The 22,516-nt window shown below is 48.2% G+C and overlaps 1 protein-coding gene across 1 annotated transcript; it reads left to right on the top strand.

Annotated features, from left to right (window-relative positions):
• Positions 1–55: 55 nt before the first annotated feature.
• C11H1orf115 (chromosome 11 C1orf115 homolog) lies at positions 56–11,221 on the top strand. The gene is made up of 3 exons (XM_048357169.1): positions 56–442; positions 8,712–9,561; positions 9,621–11,221. The coding sequence occupies exons 1-2, from the start codon at positions 122–124 to the stop codon at positions 8,829–8,831; spliced, it is 441 nt and encodes a 146-aa protein (XP_048213126.1). The 5' UTR covers positions 56–121; the 3' UTR covers positions 8,832–9,561; positions 9,621–11,221.
• Positions 11,222–22,516: the final 11,295 nt, after the last annotated feature.

The following is a 22,516-nucleotide window of genomic DNA, read 5'->3' as shown; positions in this document are numbered from 1 at the left end:
GCCAGGGGGCGCTGTCACCCCAGCTCTCCCCCGCCCCCGCCCCCCAGGACTGGCCGGGGCGGGCGAGGAGCAAAGGTTGGCGTCTTCTAGCTCCGACCTTCTCCAGTGGGGCCGTGCCATCATGACGGTGGGAGCCAAGCTCCGAAGCAAGGCGGCCAGCAGCTTCCCACTCCGGGGGCCCCTGGGGCGAGCGCGGTCCGAGGGGGACGAGGAGGCGGAGGCCATCGTGGAGCACCTGGAGTGCGAGGAGGAGGAAGAGGCGGCCGAGAGCGGGGCGCGCGGGGCGCCTGGGGCGCACGGGCGGCGCGCGGGGTCCCGCGGCGGGGCGCGCGGGGTGCACCTGGCTGCGCTGCCCGAGCGCTACGAGCCACTGGAGGAGCCGGCGCCCGCCGCCGACAAGCCCAAGAAGAGGTACCGGCGGAAGCTGAAGAAGTACGGCAAGGTAGGAGGGCTTCTGCTACCACTAAAGGGGGCTTTGGTGCTTCTCCTGCGCGCCCCGCGGGGGGGTGCAGAGCCGGAGTCCCGCAGGGCGGCCGTCACCACGCGGCGGTGGGGAAGGGATCGCAGGGTGGTCTAGCGCTGTAAAGGACCTCAGGGGTGTTTGAGCACCGTGGCTACTGCCAATCCTCCGCCGGGACAGAAACCGATATCTCGGTGTTGCCCGTCGCAGCACGGACGCCTTGGCAAGGTTAGGTGATTTGGGGAGAGCGATCCGGTTGGAGAGTTAATGAATTGTTACCCAGGTTACTTTGTTTCCTGGCCGCCTCCTGTCCTGGATGTCCCACTGGCTGGGAGATGTCTCGGTTTTTCTCCCAATGAGTGTGGCAGGGCTCCGTAGCAGGACAAATACATGGCATAGGCACCTGTTTGGTCTCCTTGTCTTTGCTCTCTACCCTGGAGCTTTCGAGTGTTCTGCCATTTGTCTTGGGAAAATGGAACCCGTGGGGAGGGAGAAAGGAAGGGCGAATGTGGACCAGAATGACCCATTTCCTTGTCAGAGATTGGGAGCCCAAAGGCGGCTCCCCGGAGTTCCTACCTGGAAGAAGTGGGCACTGCTGCTGCCCCTGTTCCCTGAGCCAAGACAAGCCCACTAGAAACAAACAAACAAACAAACAAACAAAAACCACTGCATTGGAACCTGGTCAAAGCCATGGCCCCACCGGACTTACTTTCAGTTATTTGTGACGTTCACTGGCTTCTTACCACACCTGCAGCTGGCAGTGGTAAAAATTCATTAATAAAAACTCTCAATTGGAGGCAGGAGCCCGTTACGCACTCATGTAATCCTAGCTACTCTGGAGGCTGAGATCTGAAGATGGAAATTCAAGGTCAGCCCAGGCAGGAAAGTCCAGGAGACTCTTCCCTCCAATTAACCACCCAAAAGCTGGAAGTGGAGCAATGATTCAAGTGGTAGAGGACTAGCCTTGAGTGAAAAGGCCAAGGGACTGTGTGCAGGTCCTGAGTTCCAGCCCTAGTACTGGAAAAAGAAAAGAAAAACAACTCTCACTTGGGACTTTAAGGATTAAGGTCATGCCTTAACTGATCATCTTTCTTCCTTGTCCCAGTGGAGCTCAAAGGAACTGTCACTTGCCTTTCCATTGGTAAGCTGAGAATGTGCAAACCGAGTCAAGAGACTGGTGTTTGGAGAGCTTTCTGGAGTACTCATTCTGTAGAGGGCTTTGTGTCGGCACTAGAGATGCGAAAAACAAATACTTTGCAGTCCTGATCTAGACATTGTAGAGCTTCATGGAGACAAGACACAGTAGGGCATCACTGTGGGGCTTACAGGGCAGAGGTCAGCGGATGACTCCTCCAGGAAGCGATGTGTGGTCAGGGGAGACTTCAGATCATGGTGACATGAACACTGGACACACAGGAATGAGCTGAGATTTCACCAGATAAAACCAGGGCAATGTTGCCCACACCTATACTTCCAGCTACTATAGAAAACCAAAAAGTGTTTGAAGCCGGTCTGAGACTCTGTCTCAGAAAGAGAGTAAGAGAGAGATCCCTAGATAACAATGTACAGTGAAGTACCACACCCTATCTGCTAGGATGGAAAAAAAATGCTGGATGTAGATGGTTCACATCTAAACTGAACTATTGAAGAAGCTAACATTTGAAGGATTGAGGTTCAAAGCCAGCCTGGGAAGAAGAATTCCAGAGACTCACTCTCCAGTTAATAGCAAAAAGCAGGGCTGGAGGCATGGCTTAAGTGGCAGAGCAGCAGCCATGAGCAAGCAAGCTAAGTGAGAACATGAGGCCCTGACACCAAGTCTCACTACACACATACACACACACATACACACACACACATACACACACACGTAAATCAAGCAAGCAGGCATAAAATAACAGTGAGACTGGGGAGAAGTTTGAGCCCTTGTACCTAGCAGACAGAAATGTAAAATGATGCAATTGTTGTGAAAAATAATTTGGATTTGGGGCTGGGAATGTGGCTTAGTGGTAGAGTGCTTGCCTAGTATGCATGAAGCCCTGGGTTTGATTCCTCAGCACCACATAAACAGAAGAAGCTGGAAGTGGCATTGTGGCCCAAGAGGTAGAGTCCTAGCCTTGAGCAAAAAGAAGCCAGGGACAGTGCTCAGGCCCTGGGTCCAAGCCCCAGGACGGGCAATAATTATTATTATTATTATTGGATGTTTCTGGAAAAATTAGACATGGAATTAACCTAAGATCCAGCAATGTTCCAACTAGGCATAGAACCAAAAGAGCTGAATGAGATATTCATATATTTTTATGTACTTATTCATACAATTGTTACTTACAAATAGCCAAAAGGTAAAAACAACCCAAAGGTCCCTCTGTGGGTGAATGAATAAACAAAAACATGCCACATACATACAATGCAATATTATGGTAGCCATAAAAGGGAAAGAAGTACTAATTATATTATATATGCTACTGAATTGTTGGAGCTCTTAAAACATGATGCTGAGTGGAATAAGCCAGAGCCACAGGTTACACATAGTAAATTTTATTTGTATGATTCTAGTAATAAAATACTCTGGCTAGGTAATTCCAGAGAGACAGATTGGGATGGGTCAAGGGAGGAGAGGGGAATAGAGATCAATTGCTTAATGAAGTGTGGGATTTCTTTTGGGAAAGTTGACAATGTTTTGGAAGCAGACATAAGTGGTGGTAGCAGCACAATATTATAAATATGTTACATGTCACTGAATCATCCACTCTAAAATAGTCAGGTTTCTCTTACACGAATTATGCCTGAACTAAAGCATAAGCGATTTTAAAAGATAGAAAAGGCATGTCATCTGAGATGAAAGGAATAGAGAAGTTGGCTTGGGAAAGTTCTAGAGTTACATACTAGCTCCATAGACCCAGTACCCAGGAGAGACCACATTCCCATGTTAAGGGTCAAAAAACTCACTTCTGCTTTTGCTTCCTTCAGCTCAAGGCTAGTGCTCTTCCACTTTGAGCCAGCTCCACTTCTGGTTTTCTGGTGGTTAATTGGAGATTCGAGTCTCCAGGACTTTCCTGCCTGGGCTGGCTTTAAAGCGGGGCTCCCAGATCTCAGCCTCCTAAGAAGCTAGGATTATAAATGAGAGCCACCAACATACAGGGGTATGTAAAGTATTTTGACCCATATTTGCCGACCTTCAGAAATGTTATCTTGTTTGAGCTCAGTGGACTAAGGAGGGAACCTGCAAACAGCTCCACATGTTACGGAATGTGTTTTCTTGTCGTTGCCATCCCTGTTAACTTCTCAGATCCTTCTTTACCCCCAAGCCTCTTCCTGCTTCTACATAAAAGACTTTGCCTTTGTGCCACGAGAGGGGAGCGTCCACCCTCTGCCGGTCTCATGCAGAGGTCACCCTTACACTGAGGAGGCTCAGCCTTCTGGAAGCACATAGGCTTCCAGAAGGACTCTTGTCGGGATCCTTGTTGCCAGGATTTTAAGTAATGAGAATAGCATTCCTATGGCACATGTGATATTGTTCAAATGCTCTTTGCTGGACGCCAGGGAGAGGAAGGAACACACATTTGCTGTGTGTCCCCCAGGGTGCAGGCATCCTGCTTTCGTACTTTATGTGCCATGCCTCCGAATCCTCTCAGCAACCTTGGGAAGCTGTGATTACCCTGTTGTGCAGTGAAGGAAGCTGTTCAAGGCCGCACAGCTAGAGATCAATGAGTCTAGAGGGAGGGAGGGAGTAAAGGAGAGGGAGAGGGAGGGAGGGATCAAGGGCTTGGGCCCTTCTCCTGCAGAGCCAGCTGTAGGGCTGGGCATAAGAAGGAGGCCCAGCACTTCTCAGAACTTAACTTAAAATAACAGTCATTTCTCCAGGCACTCTGAGAAGAGCAGAAAGTAATTCAACTTTTTAGCTGGGGAGGGGAGATGGAAGTTGTGAAATAACTGTTAGAAAGTTCTCTGTTTTGAGGTTGAGGTATAGGTCGGTAGTAAAGCACTTGCCTAGCATATGTGAAGACCTGGGTTCCATGCCTAGCCCTACAAAAAGAACAAAGAAAACCCCTATATTCTCAGTAGAGGGTAAGGAAATGGGCATTGGAGTCGGACTACCAGACACAAGGTTTGCGTGGCTGACTACTGATAACCTCAGGCTATGTCCTCCTCTTTCTCTGCCACAGTTTCTTCATTTAAAGCATGGAATAATAATGAATAATAATGAAGTCACAGTGAAACTAAGTTATCCATGTTGAAGTCTTGGATCCTGTCAAACTTCTGATGAAGGTTCTGTGTCTTTTGGCGGTTGGCATCTGAGTAGATAGAAGAGCCTCCCCCCATTCCTCCTATCAGGGCTCCCAAGTTCTAACTTGAAAAGCAGACTGTCAGGGCTGGGGATATAGCCTAGTGGCAAGAGTGCCTGCCTCGGATACACGAGGCCCTAGGTTTGATTCCCCAGCACCACATATACAGAAAACGGCCAGAAGCGGCGCTGTGGCTCAAGTGGCAGAGTGCTAGCCTTGAGCGGGAAGAAGCCAGGGACAGTGCTCAGGCCCTGAGTCCAAGGCCCAGGACTGGCAAAAAAAAAAAAAAAGAAAAAGAAAAAAAGAAAAGCAGACTGTCCACCCCAGGTGTTGGGTCCTGGCCCCATTCACCACTGAAGACTTGACTTTTGGGTCCAGAGAAAGTGATTGTGGTGGAAGGATGTTTCCTTTTGAACCTAGAGAGGCAATGCCGTGGGAATGTCTTACCTGGGCCTGGCTTAGTATGAGGCAACCCCTAAAAAGCCTCACTTGCTGTGTGAGCTGCCACAAAGCACACAACACATCAGGGCTTAAAACCAAACCTTGGGGGGATGGGAATATGGCCTAGTGGCAGGAGTGCTTGCCTCATATACATGAAGCCCTGGGTTCAATTCCCCAGCACCACATATATATATATATATATATATATATATATATATATATATATATATATATATGTGGCCAGAAGTGCCACTGTGGCTCAAGTGGCATAGTGCTAGCCTGGAGCAAAAAGAAGCCAGGGACAGTGCTCGGGCCCTGAGTCTAAGGCCCAGGACTGGCAATAATATAATAATAATAAAAAAATTATTTTTAAAAAAACAACAACCTTGGGGCTGTTGCTTCTGGAGGCTCCTGGAGAGAATCCATTCTTTGCTCTTTTCATATTCTGGACCTCCCCTCCCACACACACCACCATTCTTCTAATCCTTCTCTCTATCCCTCTACTTCCTGACCTTACATTGCTCTCTGCCTGACTTCTCCTGCGTCCCTCTTTATAAAAATACTTCTCCTGAGCTGGAGATAAGACTCCATGGAGATAAGACTCTCACATGTATGAGGCCCTGGGTTCTGTCCTGGCACTGCAAAGATGATTAATCCTGGATTAAATAATCCAAGGTAGATCCTTAACTAATCACATTTAAACAATCTCTTTTGCTGTGTAAGGTAACATAGTTAGCATCTTAGGGAGGGGCATGACTCAGCCTTGAACTCCCTTTCCTGCTTCTCTGACCCTCACATCTCTCTGTGAGATTAGTTTTGCTCAGATGAAAGAATCTCAAATAGGCTCCTCTGAATACACAGGTCTTGCATCTCTCAGATCTATATTTGACAGTGTTCAGTTGATGAGTTCTTTTAGTAGATTCCTCCCGTTTCCCCCCCACAAAAATACCTGCAAAGATGAAATGACAAGTAGCTTGTTTTGTTTTGTTGTTTTACTTATCAGTTTGAGGAAAATGGATGTACAGATACCAAAATAGCTTCTAAGCACTCTCAGGCTATGAGCACTTTGCTACAAAATAACATAAATACTGCTTTGGTTGAAGAAGGGAAACATAAGGTGGGCTTGAAGGGCACAGGCTCCTCAAGGAGATGTCTTTGAGGTTGAGCTTCCACGCCACCTCTTACCAGCGGTAAGGTTTTTGTTTGGATTAATGTCAGTCTTTGATGCTTTTATGTTGTTAAAGCCCAGTAGCCAAAGGCCATGAAGGACACACCAATCGCCACATCAGATTTGTTTATTGGAAGGAGGGATGGTGCATGCTGGAGGAATTATAGGTTTCCGCAAGCCAAAATCTCTAGTAAAGAGGGGATATCTAAGTCTGAGCCAAAAACTTATCAGCTCCAGGAAATATTTAGTCATTGTAAATGCAGGAGAAACCCTAAAGAAGGTTTAGGATGAGACAACCTAAAGAGAGGAAAAAGAGAGCTCAGCGCTGAAGATCTCTTCATGTTTTCAGCTCTGGTAGATGGGGAATCCAGTAAAAGAAAGTTTAGATGAAGCTTCTTTTGAAGTAAGGGAAACCTAAAAATAATGGACTGAAATTATTATCATTTCACAAATTCTTATTGCACAGTGTATCCAAAGCTTCTAAGAGGACAGTGACAGGAGAGGTTGAAACTCACCCATTGGCTCAGGCAACATGGAGGTTTGTGAATGGCCATAACTAAGCCATCCCTGGATGAGTGTGGGCAGGAGAGTGTTAATGTAAAGGAAGAAGTATGGAATAGTGGCCATGTCTAGAAGTCTCTCTCAACTGGTATGGCAGGAAAGAGAGCAAAGACCAGGGTCGGATGTAGCATTGAGGTAATAACCAATGATATGATCTCACTAAAAAGAGAGAATGGGGCTGGGGATATAGCCTAGTGGCAAGAGTGCCTGCCTCGGATACACGAGGCCCTAGGTTCAATTCCCCAGCACCACATATACAGAAAACGGCCAGAAGCGGCGCTGTGGCTCAAGTGGCAGAGTGCTAGCCTTGAGCGGGAAGAAGCCAGGGACAGTGCTCAGGCCCTGAGTCCAAGGCCCAGGACTGGCCAAAAAAAAAAAAAAAAAAAAAGAAGAGAGAATGATGCTGATGAAGGGCAAACCAAAGGCATGATGGGAGAGGGACTGACAGCAAATGTCAAGAAAATGGTGTTGGGGGACAGATCCCTCCGCTTCACTGTAACACAGGTAGGGCAGAAGAAGCCAGGAAGGAGGTGTAGGTACAGATCATCTGTACACAGTGGTGGGAAGATGAATAGTTTCCATGACAACATGGGATTTTTGCAGTGACAGAAGAAGTGGCATCCTTTAGCGTGCAGAGATGGCTGGGGGTAGGGAGATATGGAGGGGGAAGGTATGAGGTTGTATCAAGAAAGGACAAGTCAGCCTACTAAACAGGTAGGTTGGGTTTTCCAGGAAGTATTCTGTATCAGTGTAAGCTTTGTGATTGGGATCAGGAATTTCAAATGGCTGGGAAAAATCTTAGGATTGATACACAAAGTGTATGAGATAAGATTCTGATCAGCTACATGGGCACTGATGTCCCTGAGAATAATGAAATGGGGGACAACAATGCAGTCATTTTGGGTCATTACTATGGCCTTTATTTTTCTCTTGTAATTCACTTTGAGTTTCTTGGATGTTTCCTGTCCAACACCAGCTCTGAAAGAGAAGGAAGAAGCAAACACCAAGAAAGCATTGCCCAAGCCTTACCTTCAACTAGTTTCTGATTGATTGCTCTGGAAACACAGGACTCAGTGCATGCAGTATTTGAAGAGTGGCAGAACATTCCATGGGCACAAATGTGTGGGTCAGACAGGAATGAGCCCTGGATATAGAGGGAAGGCAAGATGGGCTTTCAGACAAGGAGCATGAAGGAAAACATGACCCAGCCTACAGAGGCCCAGAAACTTTTAGCTGGAAGAATAAGTTTTGGTTAAAAAATAATGATAAGTTGCTGGGTACTGGTGGTTTATGCCTATAATCCTAGCTACTCAGGAGGCTGAGATTTGAGGCTCATGGTCATTGTGAGCCTCTTATATCCAACTAATCACTCAAAAACTGGAAGTTGTGGCTCAAGTGGTAGAGCACTAGCCTTGAGCAAAAAAGAGCTCAGGGACAGTACCCAGGCCCTGAGTTCAACCCCACAACCACCACCACCAATGATAATAATTTTAAAAAAATAAGTAACTGGCTTGGCTTTAAACTGGCAGCCTCACTGTTGTTTCTCAGAATATTTCTGAATACTTGGAAATATGCTGTGCTTACAAGCATTGTGCAAGGAGGTAACACCTTCTCTGACCCCTGTGTGTTGTCATGCATACGTGGGCTTGGACACTTGAAATGTCAAACACAGTGATTAGTGAACTTTCCCTGGGAGAAGGAGGAAATAAGAGTCTCCAGGAATGTCACCATTACTCTTAGCAGGAATTATTACCAAGTTGCTCAACCTAACCTTTCACCTTTCTCTCTCTGAAAACAGAACGTTGGGAAGGTCATTACCAAAGGCTGCCGCTACATCGTCATTGGCCTGCAAGGATTCGCTGCAGCCTACTCTGCCCCCTTTGGAGTAGCCACCAGCGTGGTATCCTTCGTGCGCTAACTGGAGTCCTTGTGACAGGTGCTATGAGAAACGAATGGAAGCCTCTGCTCTGGGGACAGTGAGAATCCAGGAGCATATCAGACTTGGACTCATAGAAGAGGGAAAAAATGTTTCTTTGTTGCATTGAATGAGTGTTAGGAATGAGCCACCCCCAATCATCTGCTGAGCTTCTCACTTCTCTTTGTCCCAGGCAGAGCCGGTGGTCAATCCTGCAGTGAATTAGGCTGAGATTAAGTTTGGGATTAGGGGGACTTTGCTTCACATGAAGAGTCTTCCTGTGAAAAATGGAGGCTGACATATGACAAATGGAAGCAGTGTGGAAAGCAGCGTGGTGATTGGGAGAAGGAAGATGGAGGTGACCTGGAGTCTGTGGCCCTGGGCTGCTTCAATGCTGAGAGCAGCAAAGGAGTTGTTCATTTTTCCTTCCTCCACCACTCCGTCACCAGGAGCTTAATTACAGGCCTGTGAAGAAGGAAGGAAGAAAAGCCTCACTTTGAAGGCTAAAATGCTTTGAAAGTGGTATTCACCGTTGTGTTTGACTGTTTAAAGTAGATGAAAGCATGTTATTTTCCCCAGCTCTGTATAAAAATGTAGCTGGCTGTGAGAGGAGGAGGAAGGGCAAGTTCAGCTGCAGGCTGCCCAGCGGGGACAGGTGATCTGAGAGGCTGGAACTGGTCTAAGCCCCATGTGACCCAGTCAGACTTCCCTGCAAACAGGTGGCTAGCTATGCGTTCCTAGCAGGCCCTGGCAGCTGAGCAGGCTCAGCTCCCCCTTTTTTGCCAGGCCAAGTCAATGTAGTCTGTCCTGGGACACAGAGGACAAGGGAGTGGACGAAAAGCCTGGGAATGAAAGTGTGGATTTAGAGAAGGAACCAGTAAGTAGAAGGCAGGAGCCAGGGAAGTAGAAGTAAGGCCAGAAGGACAATGGAGAAAAGTGATGGAAATCCGGGAGCCAGGTTTAGATGGTCGTGGCGGAGAATCTTGAGAGGGTCCAGCCTTTGATTCTATGTAGGGGCTGAGGGATGCAGGATGTCCAGATGCTAAATCTTCTCTGAGGCCCATGAGCTTCCACCGGCTATTACATTTGTAGAATCCTTTTCCTGCTCTGTGCTGCCCCATTTGACCGCGTCTTACCTGGAGTCTCACAAAGATGACACATGTCAGCGCTGACTCATGAACTGCTGTGAGACACGAGGCCAAGAAGGGCAGAAGAAATGCTTTGAAGGATGTGATGACCTTGGGTCATGACTGTTGGAAGTAGTTAGGGAGATCAAAGAAGGAGGACCCTCTTTCTATGTCCCTTTGCCAGTAATAAGCTACTGTCCAGATTGCTTCCAGAATGTCCTAGATCCTGAGCAATTGTTCTGATCTCTCTAGTGGTGGAACCTTTTGCCCTAGGGCATGCGTGTAAAGCCTCTACACTCCTGCCTCACCCAACAATCCAGCCAAGAGGCACGGTGGGGGCGGGAGGGCAGGGGAGTGTGGGGGGGGGGTACGGGTGAAGATGGGAAGATAGACCGATGGGCCATAGAGAAATGGGTAGAGGGCAGCATGGTAGCTGTAGCTCCAGCTTGCTTGGTGAAGGTGTTCGGTGGCCCAGTCCCTACACCATTCACATTTATGAGGAAAGGAACAAACCAGTGATCCTGTTTTTATCTCCAGCGATGCAAGTTGCTGGAGGCACATTTTTACAGGACATATAGCTTGTTTGGCAGTGCTGGGAGTGAGGAAAAGGAGAGGCAGGCATGAATGGGAGAAAAAGTCAAGTGTAGTGAGTGGGAAGACAGTCAGAGCCCAGAGGGCTGTTGCTCACCTCATTGGAAGTGAGAGAGGCACCCTAACCACGTGGAGCCCCAGGTTGCCCATGGAGCCCCAGGCTTCCCATCAACGAGCCTCAGGCTGCCAACCGTGTCTCCCAGGAGGATGCTCCAAGGTCTTGCAGCAAGGTTCCAAGGTTGCATCTTTGTCTGGGAGCCTATCCAAAGAAGAGCTCCCTCCCTCCCCCAAAAATTGAGAAAACAAAAAACAAAACAAAGCGACAGTCAAGCACATCTATCCCTCCACTTCTCAGAAAGTCTGGTTAAGAATTAACTCAGAAATCTCAAAAGCTGAAACCTGGCAGGATTGTCCTAGATGCCAGGTTCCCATTCCTGGTAGATGGACTTCAAGCCCTAGCTCTTTGGGATCATTCTTTGAGCTTTAAGAACTTGTATCATACATTGCTGATTACCTGTTTGCTTTCTCTTTCTCCCTTGATCGTTTAATATTGGGCCCACACCCTACTGAGAATGAGTTTTGAACCTTCCCCATTACTGACTTGACCAAGAGGCTTCTTTTATATATATATATTTTTTTTGCCCTGTGATAGAAATAAAAGCCCCACCCATCTGATGTTTCTGTGTGTGGAGGGATGTTTTCCCCCTCTCTTCCTTGCCTGAAACTCCAGGCTAACCCAGTTGTGCAGAGGGTGATGGGCTGGGGCACAGGAGGGATTCAGAGCCACAGTGAGAAGAGGAGAAGAAGATGGCCACCGTTCACCAGGGTGCTAAAGGGCTTTTACTAGAGGCCCTCACAACAGGCTCTGGGGATGCAAGAGCCTCAGCTCACACATCTGTTGAAAGAAAACATTTCTAGAACCTCCAACTTGGATTTCAGAGAGTCCAGCATGGGACCAGGTGGCTCCACTTTCCCCCAAGTAGCTGAGGAGGCTGACAGGGCTGCTACCCTCTGCCATGGTGGGGACATAGCATGCGAGTGAGACTCCAAGTCAGAAGCTAGGCCAGGGAGGGGACCTGCAGGGGCCAGCTAGACATGCTTGCTCACAGACTCCTCCAAGATGCAATAAGAAAGGTCTTAGTGGTGGTGAAATAGAGAGGAGGAGGCTGGTGGTCCCGGGTAGCCATCACACAATCGGGTTCAAGGGTCATAGGTCCCCTGGGTTAGGCTTACATGTAAAGCAACCTTGCCAGGAATGGCTGCGGCTGTTCTGTTTTAGGCAGCTGCTACTAAGGATTTCTACTCATGACCCTTTTCTCTGGGCCCTTCCTCTGCAGGAGTACAGAGATGTGAAATTCGCTCCACACATTATAGAGCTCCGTGTAAGCTTATTTTTATTAAAAAAAAAAAAAAAGGTAGACACAAGCCAAAAGGGGGAGGGTTTCTATTTGTAAGGCTCAAGGTTTTGCCAAAAAGCCAGATGGATCCCGTCTTTAAAAAAAAAAAAATCACCAACTCCTTTGACCATTCATATGGAAATATGGGGCCAGAAATAATAGAGGTAAGATTGTTTGTGAGTCAGACTACTTGCTGAACATCACTGCCAAGGGGAAAAGGAGATCTCTTCAGATCTTCCCCAGGGCTCCGTGCCAGAGCCTGGTGAGGGGCAGGGCTGGGAGGGGCAGCAGGAGGAGAACAAAGGGCAGATGACTGAAGGTCTGCCCAGTCGGTGCCCCCTGGGCTACTTCATGCCATCCAACCTTCAGCTCCATCGAGAGACAAAACTTAAGATAGGAATTCAGCACCTAAGGACTGGCTTTGCTTTTTGTGGAGGTATTTATCAGGTGATTCCTCTTCCATAATCTGGTAACAAGGTTCTAAACAAAAGCATCTGGTTTCACACCAGACACTTAAAAAAAATGAGAGCAAGGGCTGTAATTCAGTGGCAAAGATTTTCCCCTAGCATGCCTGTGTTTGATCTACAGCACTGTGTGGGGGAGCGGGGGGGGGGGGGGGGGGGAGAAGAAGGACTGAAGAGAAACAGAACTGAAGGGCTCATATTTTCTTCATTGGCTCTTCAAAGCCAGGGTAAATCACTTCCACTTAGGCTCTGCTTTTCTCACTTATAACCAAGGTAAGTAACTTGGTTTTTGTGTTGGCTTGCCTTAAGAGATATTTAGACTTGTGACCAAAGCCAAAAAAATGATGAGGTATCCTTTAAATGTTTAATAAAATATTTAAAATAAAGATAAAACAAATCTTTTATATAAAAAATTCTCTGATGTAACCTATCCATCATGTTTACAAACATATCGTCTTCATTGAAAGGAGCAGAGAAGTGCATCCAAGTTAATTATGAACTTTCTTCATGCATGCCTCTCCTAAGTGTTTTTGTTTTAATAAGTCAGTAAGCTATTTATAGAGTCCCATAAGCCCTACCTGCTTTCTTGGTCACAGAGCTGGGGCACAGGGGATGGGAGAAGAGCACTAAGTTACGTTCAACATCTACGGGGTACATGAGGCACTGTGCTGGGTGGTTAATGGCATCATTTTATTTAAGTTTCCATTCTACTCCATTTTCAGTGTAACATCAGTAATTCTCTTGGCTTTATAGATGAGCAAACCACTTTCAAGAAGTTCGGGAAGTCAGTTTCAGTGCCATGGTCAGGTATGCCAGACTTTTGTAGCTGTGACAAAATAGCTGGGGAGGGTGGGGGCAACTTAAAGGAGGAAAGATTTATTTTGGCTGATGGTTTTAGAGGTCTCAGGAGTCCATGATTGGCTGACTCATTTGTGTTTAGGTTGGGTTGGTGGCAAGGCAGAAATATCATGGCAGTAAATCAGGGTAGAGGAAAGCTGCTCACCTCATGGCATCCAGGAAGCAGAGAGAGAGAACAGGAATCAGGGGCCAGGAGCAAGTTATACAAATTTAAGGCACCTTCCCAGTGACTTCTCCTACTAGGCTCCACCTCTTAACGTCCATTACCTCTCAAAAAGCCATCAAGTTATGACTCCATCAGTGACAAAGTCAGAGAATCCATGATCTAATCACTCCCCAAGGATCCCACCTCTGAACCTTGTTTGGGAACCCAGCTTTTGACACATGGCTCTTTTTGGAGGATACTTCATACCCAAACCCTAATGCCAGGAGAAGCAAAAACCAGAACCCAATGCAGCCCCCTCTGCCTGCCTCAGCTAGCTCTCATTTCCATTTCTTCTCAAGCTCCATCTATCTTCAGTGACCACAAGGAAAGAGACTCTAAATGTAATGACACCCATCCCTGCATTCCTGATCAAATTATCGTGATCCAATAGTTAGAAGGACTCCAAGAACAAGTCGAAGTGATGACCAGCCTGTCATACTGTGGATTTTTGAAATACCAAGGTTACTTATCCGCTGATTTGCCATGGCCAAACTATAGAGTGGCGGGGAGGTAGCGTTGGTAAGAAGAAAACTGTTAACCTCGAGTCAATGGTATTGAATGTACTTAGGGATTTTGCCATACTTCCATGGCCTATTTCTGCAACTGCAGTTACTGTCCCCATTGGCTGGTAATGTCACATACCTGGAGCCAGAGGCCACATGCCAAGGCCCCAGGGGCTGTAGGAAGCCATTCTGCATGAGCAAGCTCTTGAACTCTTTTGAATTCCAGGATTTGATTTTATGCCATTTGTGAAGTAAAGCAACTAATATCTACTTCTGAGGCTTATTTGAAGTGTGTGAAGAACCATTAGCACTGGAGCTGAGGGCATATGGCTCAGTGGTAAAGCCTTGGCCTACCATGCTTAAGGCCCTGGGTTCGGTCGCCAGCACTGCAAGAAAGGAAAAAGACAGACAGACAGCATTTAGGTTGTTGTGGATCTTGCCCCCTTCAGAGGAAAACTAAGTGGTCTTGAGAACCAGGGGGTGGGCCGGGCTGGGGAGAGTGGGAGGGAAGGAAAGTGGAGCTGGGCAGGGGAACAAGCAGACAGACACAGCTCCATGTCCTTCTTTAGTGGTTTTTACTATGCAGGCTCATGGTCTATGTGAGAGACCCAGCTTGCCCTTGGTTGGTTGAAGCTGCAGAGGATCTGGGGATAGAGATCTGCAGGAGAAAGGATCCCACCTCCAGGCTGGACAGGCTGCTGATGAACAATCCATCACGAGGGCAAAGAAATGGGTTGGTTGGCAGCTCTTGGTTCTCTGCTGACTGGTCAGAAGATGAAAGACTTCACCCTGTACTCGTTCCCACTTGCCTCTGCCCTTATTTCTGAGCATCCAACATCCCTTTGTCCATAACAGGCAAAAGCTTCCAATCTCCAGGGCACAGACTGCTCTGAATCAGGGACAAGCAGAAGCCTGAGGATCTGTGAGATAGTCCTGGGGCTCAGGAGTGTCCTTGGGGTCACACACCCCCCCCCCATAGTAAGTACAATGGTGCTCTGCTGATGTAACAATAGCTTGGAAGGCTATTGGAGACGCGAGAGGCAAATGTATACTTCCCTTAGAGGCTCTAATGCATTCATTCATTCGTTGGGCTCAGTCAATTCTGAGCACTCCCGGGGTGGCCCCTGTACTATCCTGAGCCTGCACTCCTTGCTGCAAGGAATCGGGGTGGTGTGGACCCTGTGACCTGGTCAGAGCCATGTTCACAGGTTGGATGTCAGTTTACCGTGCTGACTGCGGATGCCTTGAAATACGCCTCCAAAGACAAGGAAGCAGTTCTGAGCCAGTGGAGAAGCTGAGTTGCAGTGCCTTCACTGTGCATTGAGGTGCAACAGCCCAGGCCCCGGGAACCCCACATTGATTAGTCCATGCATGCGCTGCTCTGGCAGGGACAAGCCTTTAGGGGTCTCCTGACCACACTGGCAGCTGGGAGGGTAAAGCCCAGGGGATCTTAGCAGCACATGGTCCCAGGCTCCCAAGGGCTCTGTGATATCCAACTCCCAAACTTGCTGTGTGAGCTTGGATCAGAGCTCAATCTCTGTAAATCCCATGTGTCCACTTGACAACTGGGGTAATAACATTTCACAATGATCAGTAAGAGTGAGTTGCTTCTCGCAATAGTGAGGCGTGGAAAGAACTCAGTGGAGCTACTGTTGCACGTGATTGTAACCCGGGGTGGGGGTGGGGGGTGAGTGTGTACACAGGAGCATCCACCAGCCCTTTAGGAGGCAGCATCTCACCCCAACTTTGGAAAGCTTCCCCACAGGAAGGGATGTCCAAGCTGGGGCCATGGGATGGGCAGAGCTGTTCAGGCCAAAGAGGTAAGGAGGGAGACAGGAGGGTTTCAGGCAGTGGAATTCAGGAGAAGCCCAATGCCAGAGCGGCTGGGCTGTGGGAATGGGGTGAGAGGTGGGTGTGGCTGGTGGGGGAGGGCGGGGCTTTGGCAAACATGCCTTCTGCTGTGAACCAGGCCTTGCCTAGTGTGCTCTCCTGATTGGCTGGGCTGGAGTGAGGCTTCCCAGGTATCCCAGGCCTTAGGGTCTCAGAGTGTCCCAGCCTAGACCTTGATCTCTGCGGCTAGAGAGTGGTGGGGCAGCTGCCTCCGCCCTGGAAACCCCGCTAAGGGTCAGGCCATCATGAGTTCATCAAGGTCATGCAAGCCGGTTGTCAGGTGTGGTTGGGAAACTCTGAGTCATATTTTGCAGAGGTGACTAGAGTTTTTCAATCCCTTAGTAGTTGTACAAAGGGGTTTCAAGTCAACATGTCAGTTTATACAGTGCATCTTGACCTTCCATCATTCTCTCTCTAGCCCAACCCCACTCATCCCTTCACGTTACCAGGAAAGTTTTCCTTCCTACGTGTTCTCAGCCCCAGGAAATAACCTGGGCATTATAACGGGAATGAGGAAAACAGTTTGCTGTGTGATCTCCAACTTGTCACTGGCCATCCGTGCCTGGGCCTCTTCTACCAAGGAATGGGTCTGAAAGGGCTAATTAGCCACGCCCTGCCGTTATTGGGAGTCTAAGGCATTTTCTCTACCAAACCAAGGCTTGTTTCATTTGATCATCGCTTATCTTCTTGTGTCTTCTGGGTAGTCATTTCCTGTCCTGGTCCCCTCTTAGCTTCTGAAGCAGCTGTCAAGGCCGCTCTGACAATCTGGAGCCTGAGCCCCCCACTTCCAGGCAGCCCCCAGGAGGAAGCAGAAACAATAGGAATCACTTCCCAGGCAGGGGTGCCCACGTGGTTTTTCTGGCTCTGCTCTTGTTTTCCCCACCGACACCACACCCTCTGCCCCGTGCTCTCTGGATCAAGGTCCCTGGGGCAGAAGGACAGCCCACTTTGGTGGGGGGTGGGGAGGTTACCACCCATCTCCAACCTTTGCCCCAGCCTTTCTATCTGCCCTCCCCCCAGCTCTTGGAAATCCACTTCTCTTGAAAACTTTTACTTTTTTCTGGCTAAACCTCAGGCCACCAGATCCAGGAACCTCATCCTGGATCCCCTGCAAGTGGACTGGGGCCCCCTTCTGGAAGGACAGCATGGAGTCTGCAGCCCCTTTCTCAGCCCCTAGTTTTACTGGGTTGTGTATTGGAGTTCACTATTCACCATGTCATTTCTGTGCTGTGTCCAGCCTGAGGGGATGGAAGTTTAGGGGGAAAGGATGAAAAAATAGGAGGGAAGACAAAATAAATTAAAATTTAAAAACAGCACAAACTCTACAGAGAACCTGGGGATACAAGTGGAATCAAATCTGTGCATATTTAACATAAACCCCTAACATAAAACATAAATCTGCTGTCCAGGTGGGCTCTGCTCAGAAACAAGGAAGCTGTCAATCAGTAAGGTTCCCTTACGTTGTTGATCTACAAGAAAGGGGCTCTCAGTGACCCTGCTGCTGCCTTTAGCTCCCCTGCCCCCCCCCCATATATGGAAGTGTACAGGGAGGGAGAGGGGGCCCCCAGCTGCGAAGTGGATCCCTTGTCTCATTGTCTGGGTGTCTGGCCTGACTGATCCATAAGCAGCAGGATGCCCAGTAGAAGTTGGAGGATAGAAGAAAAAGAATCAATGGTTTAGGAGGCTGGGGTTCAGGGACATGGATCCAAGGAGGGGCCGCCCTGCAGACCGGATGCATGGGCCATGGGGAAGACTCAGCCCTAGCTCGGGGAATGACTTCCCACACCCGGCAACCACTGAGCAGGTATCAAACCACTGGGAAGGAGGGCCTTAGTTTTGTGCCATCTAGTGACTCAACTCTATTGGATAATTAAACTTCAAGTTGCAACCACTTCTACACAGCCAGCCCTTCTTCAATTGCCTACCTCATGCTTTGAGGTGTGAGTCATTCCCTGCTGCTATTTTCCCACTATGCAGTGCGTTTGCTGCTACTGGGACAGTGTCTTAATTTTAGATGTCATATGCAAACAACTGAGGAGCACCTAGATGCCCCCGCCCCCATCACCACTGGTAACCCCTGGGAGGTTTGGTTGCCTGATGAGGGTCCAGTCTCTGATTCTAAGATGGTGCCCAGTTGCTGCATCCTCTGGAGGGGAAGTTCGCTTTCCTCATCTGTCAGGATGCAGAAGGACACCAAATCCCACCCCAGTCCTCAGTCCTGATAATTTCTTCCAGGCCTCATCTCTTACTAGTGCCACACTGGTAATGTCTGAATTCTTAGAAGGGACACATTCAAGCTGTGACACTGAAATAACATCAAATATATAGAAATGAGCCCTTCGTCCTTTCCAGAGCCACAGAGAAACCCGAGCTCCTTAGAATTGTCTGGGTGATGGGAGCATCTTTTGTTCTAATGAGGTGACTGGGGGGGGGGGGCAGGGGTGACTCCTGGATGTGGACTAGTCCCTGGAAGGACAAAGTCATGATCAGAAATCTGGAAATTTCATTGACACTCCATCCGGCATTCTCTGGAGAAGAGACAAGGGATGAATAGTTAATAAGTGATTACGTGTATCTAAAGATTCATCCAGAAATATCGCTGAAGTTTGGGGAGTGTGGAGCCTGCTGGTTGATGGGCACATTCCCATCCTGGAAACATGGTGCACCCCAATTCCAGGTCGACAAAACCGCCTACCTAGACCCTTCCTGTTCTTGCCTGGTGTGTCTTCATTTTACTGTCGATTTTTATCGTTATCATATCCTTTATTAAGAGAATAAACCCATAAACAAAATAAGTATTTATTTCACTTCTATGAACCATTCCATGAGGTCAGGAAGATTGGGAAAAAGATTGGGAAACGATTGGGAAGCAGCAGCTAGGAATGAATAGCTTAATTCAAAGCACATAAACACTATTTTCTTGTCTTTAAGTCTTACAGTCCCTCAAAAGCTACAGTGTTTATTAAAAAGAAATAAAGGAGACAAGAATAGTTCTCTCTCTCTCTCTCTCTGACCTTGTCCATTTGTCTAGCTGATTAGCTTGTTCTGGGTCTAAGTGAGAATATCTGAAAGAAAAAAAACTTAGGCTTGAAAAAAGAATCATTTGGGAAAATAACTCCTCTTGGCACAAAATGTGCTTGAAAATGTTTACCTCCAGGACGGACACCTGTCTTGAAGGAAGCGGGAGGCAGCATTTAGCCTTTGTATTCCCAGACATCTATGGTCTGAGTGCAGGGAGCAGGCCAACCTCAAGAATGATGGAATGTTCTAAATGTTAGAGCAAAGGGGAGCACTTTTCCTCTCCCCACAGTTTCACCATAAATACCAGAGATGTTAGAGCACTTGTTATCAGATACCACCCCACCCACATCTGCATTGTGCAATATCTCCTTTCCTTCTTTGGTTTGTTTCACTAGAAAACTTTCCAGGCCTCTAATTCAATGTATTCTCAAATTCTGTGTGTGTGTGTGTGTGTGTGTGTGTGTGTGTGTGTGTGTGTGTGTGTGATAGAGAGAGAGAGAGAGAGAGAGAGAGAGAGAGACCAGCTAGATACTCAAGCACCAGGCCGAGGCCTCCTCCTTTTTGGAGAAGTGCTGCTTTGAGTCTCACCAGTCACCTGTCAATCAGCACTAGTGAATGATTCAAACCTGAGGATGATCTTGGGAATCCTAATGAATACCAACCAATCCAAAGTACAGGTGATGGCCCACTATCTGCAATCGGTGTCAACCTGCAGGCAGCCTTGGAGCAAAGGGGTCTCTCAACTCCAGGATAATATCATCAGAAATGAATTGAGCTGACTCAATCATAGGACATACCACCGGTGGTCACCTGAAAAAATTCCCCACAGGCCTGGTGTCAAAAGTTGCTTTGTATGTTAGGTACAAGGGGCTCATGCCTGTAATCCTAGCTACACAGGAGGCTGAGATCTAAGAATTGCAGATTGAAGCCAGCCTGGGCAGAAAAGTCCCTGTGAGACCCTTATCTCCAATGAACCACTCAAAAGCTGGAAGTGGCACTGTAGCTCAAGTGATAGAGTACTACTAGCCTTGAGCACAAAGAGGCTCAGGAACAGTACCTACACTCTGAGTTCAAGCCCCACAACTGACCAAAAAACAAGTTGCTTTCTTTGAGTGTTGCTCCCATGAGAGGAAGGAAAATACTGTTTTTTCCTCATTTCTCACAATGAACAAGGACAGACAAAATGCAGATCGCCTGGGAGGAGAAGCTGGCATGCCATCACTGAGTTCTCTGCCAGGCACTGGCACTTGAGGTTCCCAGTAGAATTATTTTTCTAGGGCTCTAGGCTGGCATGAAGCCCAGTAGATAGGGATCTGCTTGGATACCTCCTGAACCCCTCACGGCACTGCATCTTGGCAAGTCAAGGAGATGTCCTTGATTCTATGTGTCATTTATCCTTTCCCTTTTCCACAGGCTTCTTCATTTGATGTCATCTAAGTAGCTACGCTGTACCCAGCTGTGGGCTGGCACAGTACCCAGCAGGCAAGATCATGGCGCCTGCCCCCTTCCTGGGCTCCTTCAGAGGGAACACCAGGGAGAAGAGACACCTGCCGAGGATGAAGTGAGGTGACTCTAGCTCCTGTGGGAAGCAGGGGGCTTATCAGGACAGGACAGCCATGGGACAGATGTACAGGCCAGGGAAGAGCTGCACAAAACTACCAGGAGAAGAGATGCCACCAGGAAGGCAGATGGGCAGTCTGATCTGAGTAAAGGAATCCAGGGTGGCTGAGGCATAGAGCAGCCTGAGCCAAGGTCCTGTGGGCCTTAGAAGAGAAAGGAAATGAGGCAGTCTAAGTAGCCAAGAGGGATGGAAAGTGGTTTGTCTTGGGGGGGGGGTCAGGGCAGAGTTTGTGGCCTGAGGGGGTAAGGGACAGGGGACCCCCAAAGAATTCTCTCATACTCTGCCTGAACAAGAGAAGTCTTTTGAGCTTCAGGCCAAGAAGCTATTTGTTTGTGTAATGAGCACAATGCCCTGGTGTGGGCCAGAAATATAATGGGAAAGGTCAAGCCCCAGGGTCTTTTCGGCTACAGCTCCAGTATTTCCTGTGCTGTTGTTGTCATTTTTACCCCTGGAGCCTGAGCAATCACGTGACTGGCCTAGCCCTGACCTTGGTGACCCAGGGAAGCAGATTCTTAGGGTGCACTTCTACTTGCTGGTAGCCATGGCAGAGTGGGGAACCCCCCTTTTTTTTCCTATCAAAGACCATTTGGATATTTATAACATCGTGGCAGGCAAAGAACATGATCAATACAGGCAGAAGGGCTGTGGGCAGCCCATGAGAAGTATAGGAAACACATTCATGTCTGTTTTACCATGAACCAAATGATCCTCCTGGGCCTTATATGAACCACCCCCCCCCCCCCCAGGTATTCCCTGGCCCTTTACTAAAGGCACAGGCCTGGCCCTCCTGAGGGGAAGAGGGCTGGAGTTTGTATCTGTACCAGGCAGGGAAGTAGAGGAAAGAGCATGCTTTCTTCAACATGCCCTGGGGGCCATTCTGAATGCTTGGTAACCTCATTTAATCCCTGTAACAGCGTCACAGATACTTAGAACATACCACTTACACCCAAAAGCACCGACTCCCCAACTTGAACCACAAGTGAACTGCAAGGGGTTATGAACTCACCATCTCCACCACCATTTTGTGTCTCCCTGCTTGGATGGGAGCCATTCTCTCTGTCTGTCACTAGGGATTCCAGGACCCACAGGACTGAAAGACTGAAGACCCATCTCCCCCTCCTCCAGCCACCAGGCAGCAAAGATTTCTGCATCTGGCAAGGCCCAGCCAGCCTAACCAATCTTGAGACCATGACCGACAGCCAGCACTATCACCAAGATTGCTTAACTATGCATAGTTCTCCCCCCTGCCCCAATCCTTCTGTTTTTATCCAAAGTTCCTGTGATGGGCGTGAGCCCATGGCCCTGCTTTACCTGTGGTTTCCCACATGCCCACACGGACTAAATCTCTTGCCACTAGGCCATATCCCCAGCCCCACACGGACTAAATCTCTACCCTTCATCACCACTCACCTCTACAGTCAGTGTATTGGCACTGCCAAACTATGTGGTTGGGACTTTGGCTGGAAAGCTCCAGTAACAGCAACAGCTCAGGGACACAGGGAAGAGATTTGCACTTTTTCCCCCCTTGCTGCTCCCTGCCCTACCTTCCTCCATTTGCTTCTCCATGGCGGGCATTCGCTATCCAGCCTGCTGAAACCTGTGCTACAGACGTCCATTCATCCTCTCCTCTCTGATAATAAGCGTACCCAGGACCACAGCAATAGTCCTTTTAAGTAGCTCAGGTCATATATTGCTGGAGGGAATAAAAGAGAGTGCAACCACTATAGAAGACAGTTGCACCCTTCCTCGAGAAACACAGAACCAACATTCACTCCATATTCCTTACACTGGTACATGCTCAAGAAAACTGGACACATGTTCTGGCCAAACTTTTCCACAAATGCCCATTGTAGCATTATTAATAATGGCCCAAAGAGGAAACATCCTAGTGTGTATTACCTGATATGTAGAATGCATAGATGGAATATTACTCAGCCATAAAAGAGAATATGCAGCTACATGTCACCGTGTGGACGAACCCTGAACATATATATCCAATAAAAGATGCTAA

This window comes from Perognathus longimembris, chromosome 11 (assembly GCF_023159225.1).
Source record: "Perognathus longimembris pacificus isolate PPM17 chromosome 11, ASM2315922v1, whole genome shotgun sequence".
Lineage (NCBI taxonomy): Eukaryota > Metazoa > Chordata > Mammalia > Rodentia > Heteromyidae > Perognathus > Perognathus longimembris.
The sequence above is the reverse complement of the archived record's forward strand: the minus strand, read 5'-3'. Positions and strand labels throughout refer to the sequence as shown.

Coding starts and splice junctions, on each gene's coding strand:
- C11H1orf115 (XM_048357169.1), top strand. CDS start 122: ATGACGGTGGGAGCCAAGCTCCGAAGCAAGGCGGCCAGCAGCTTCCCA. Junction 443..8,711: donor AGCTGAAGAAGTACGGCAAG/GTAGGAGGGCTT, acceptor CTCTGAAAACAG/AACGTTGGGAAGGTCATTAC.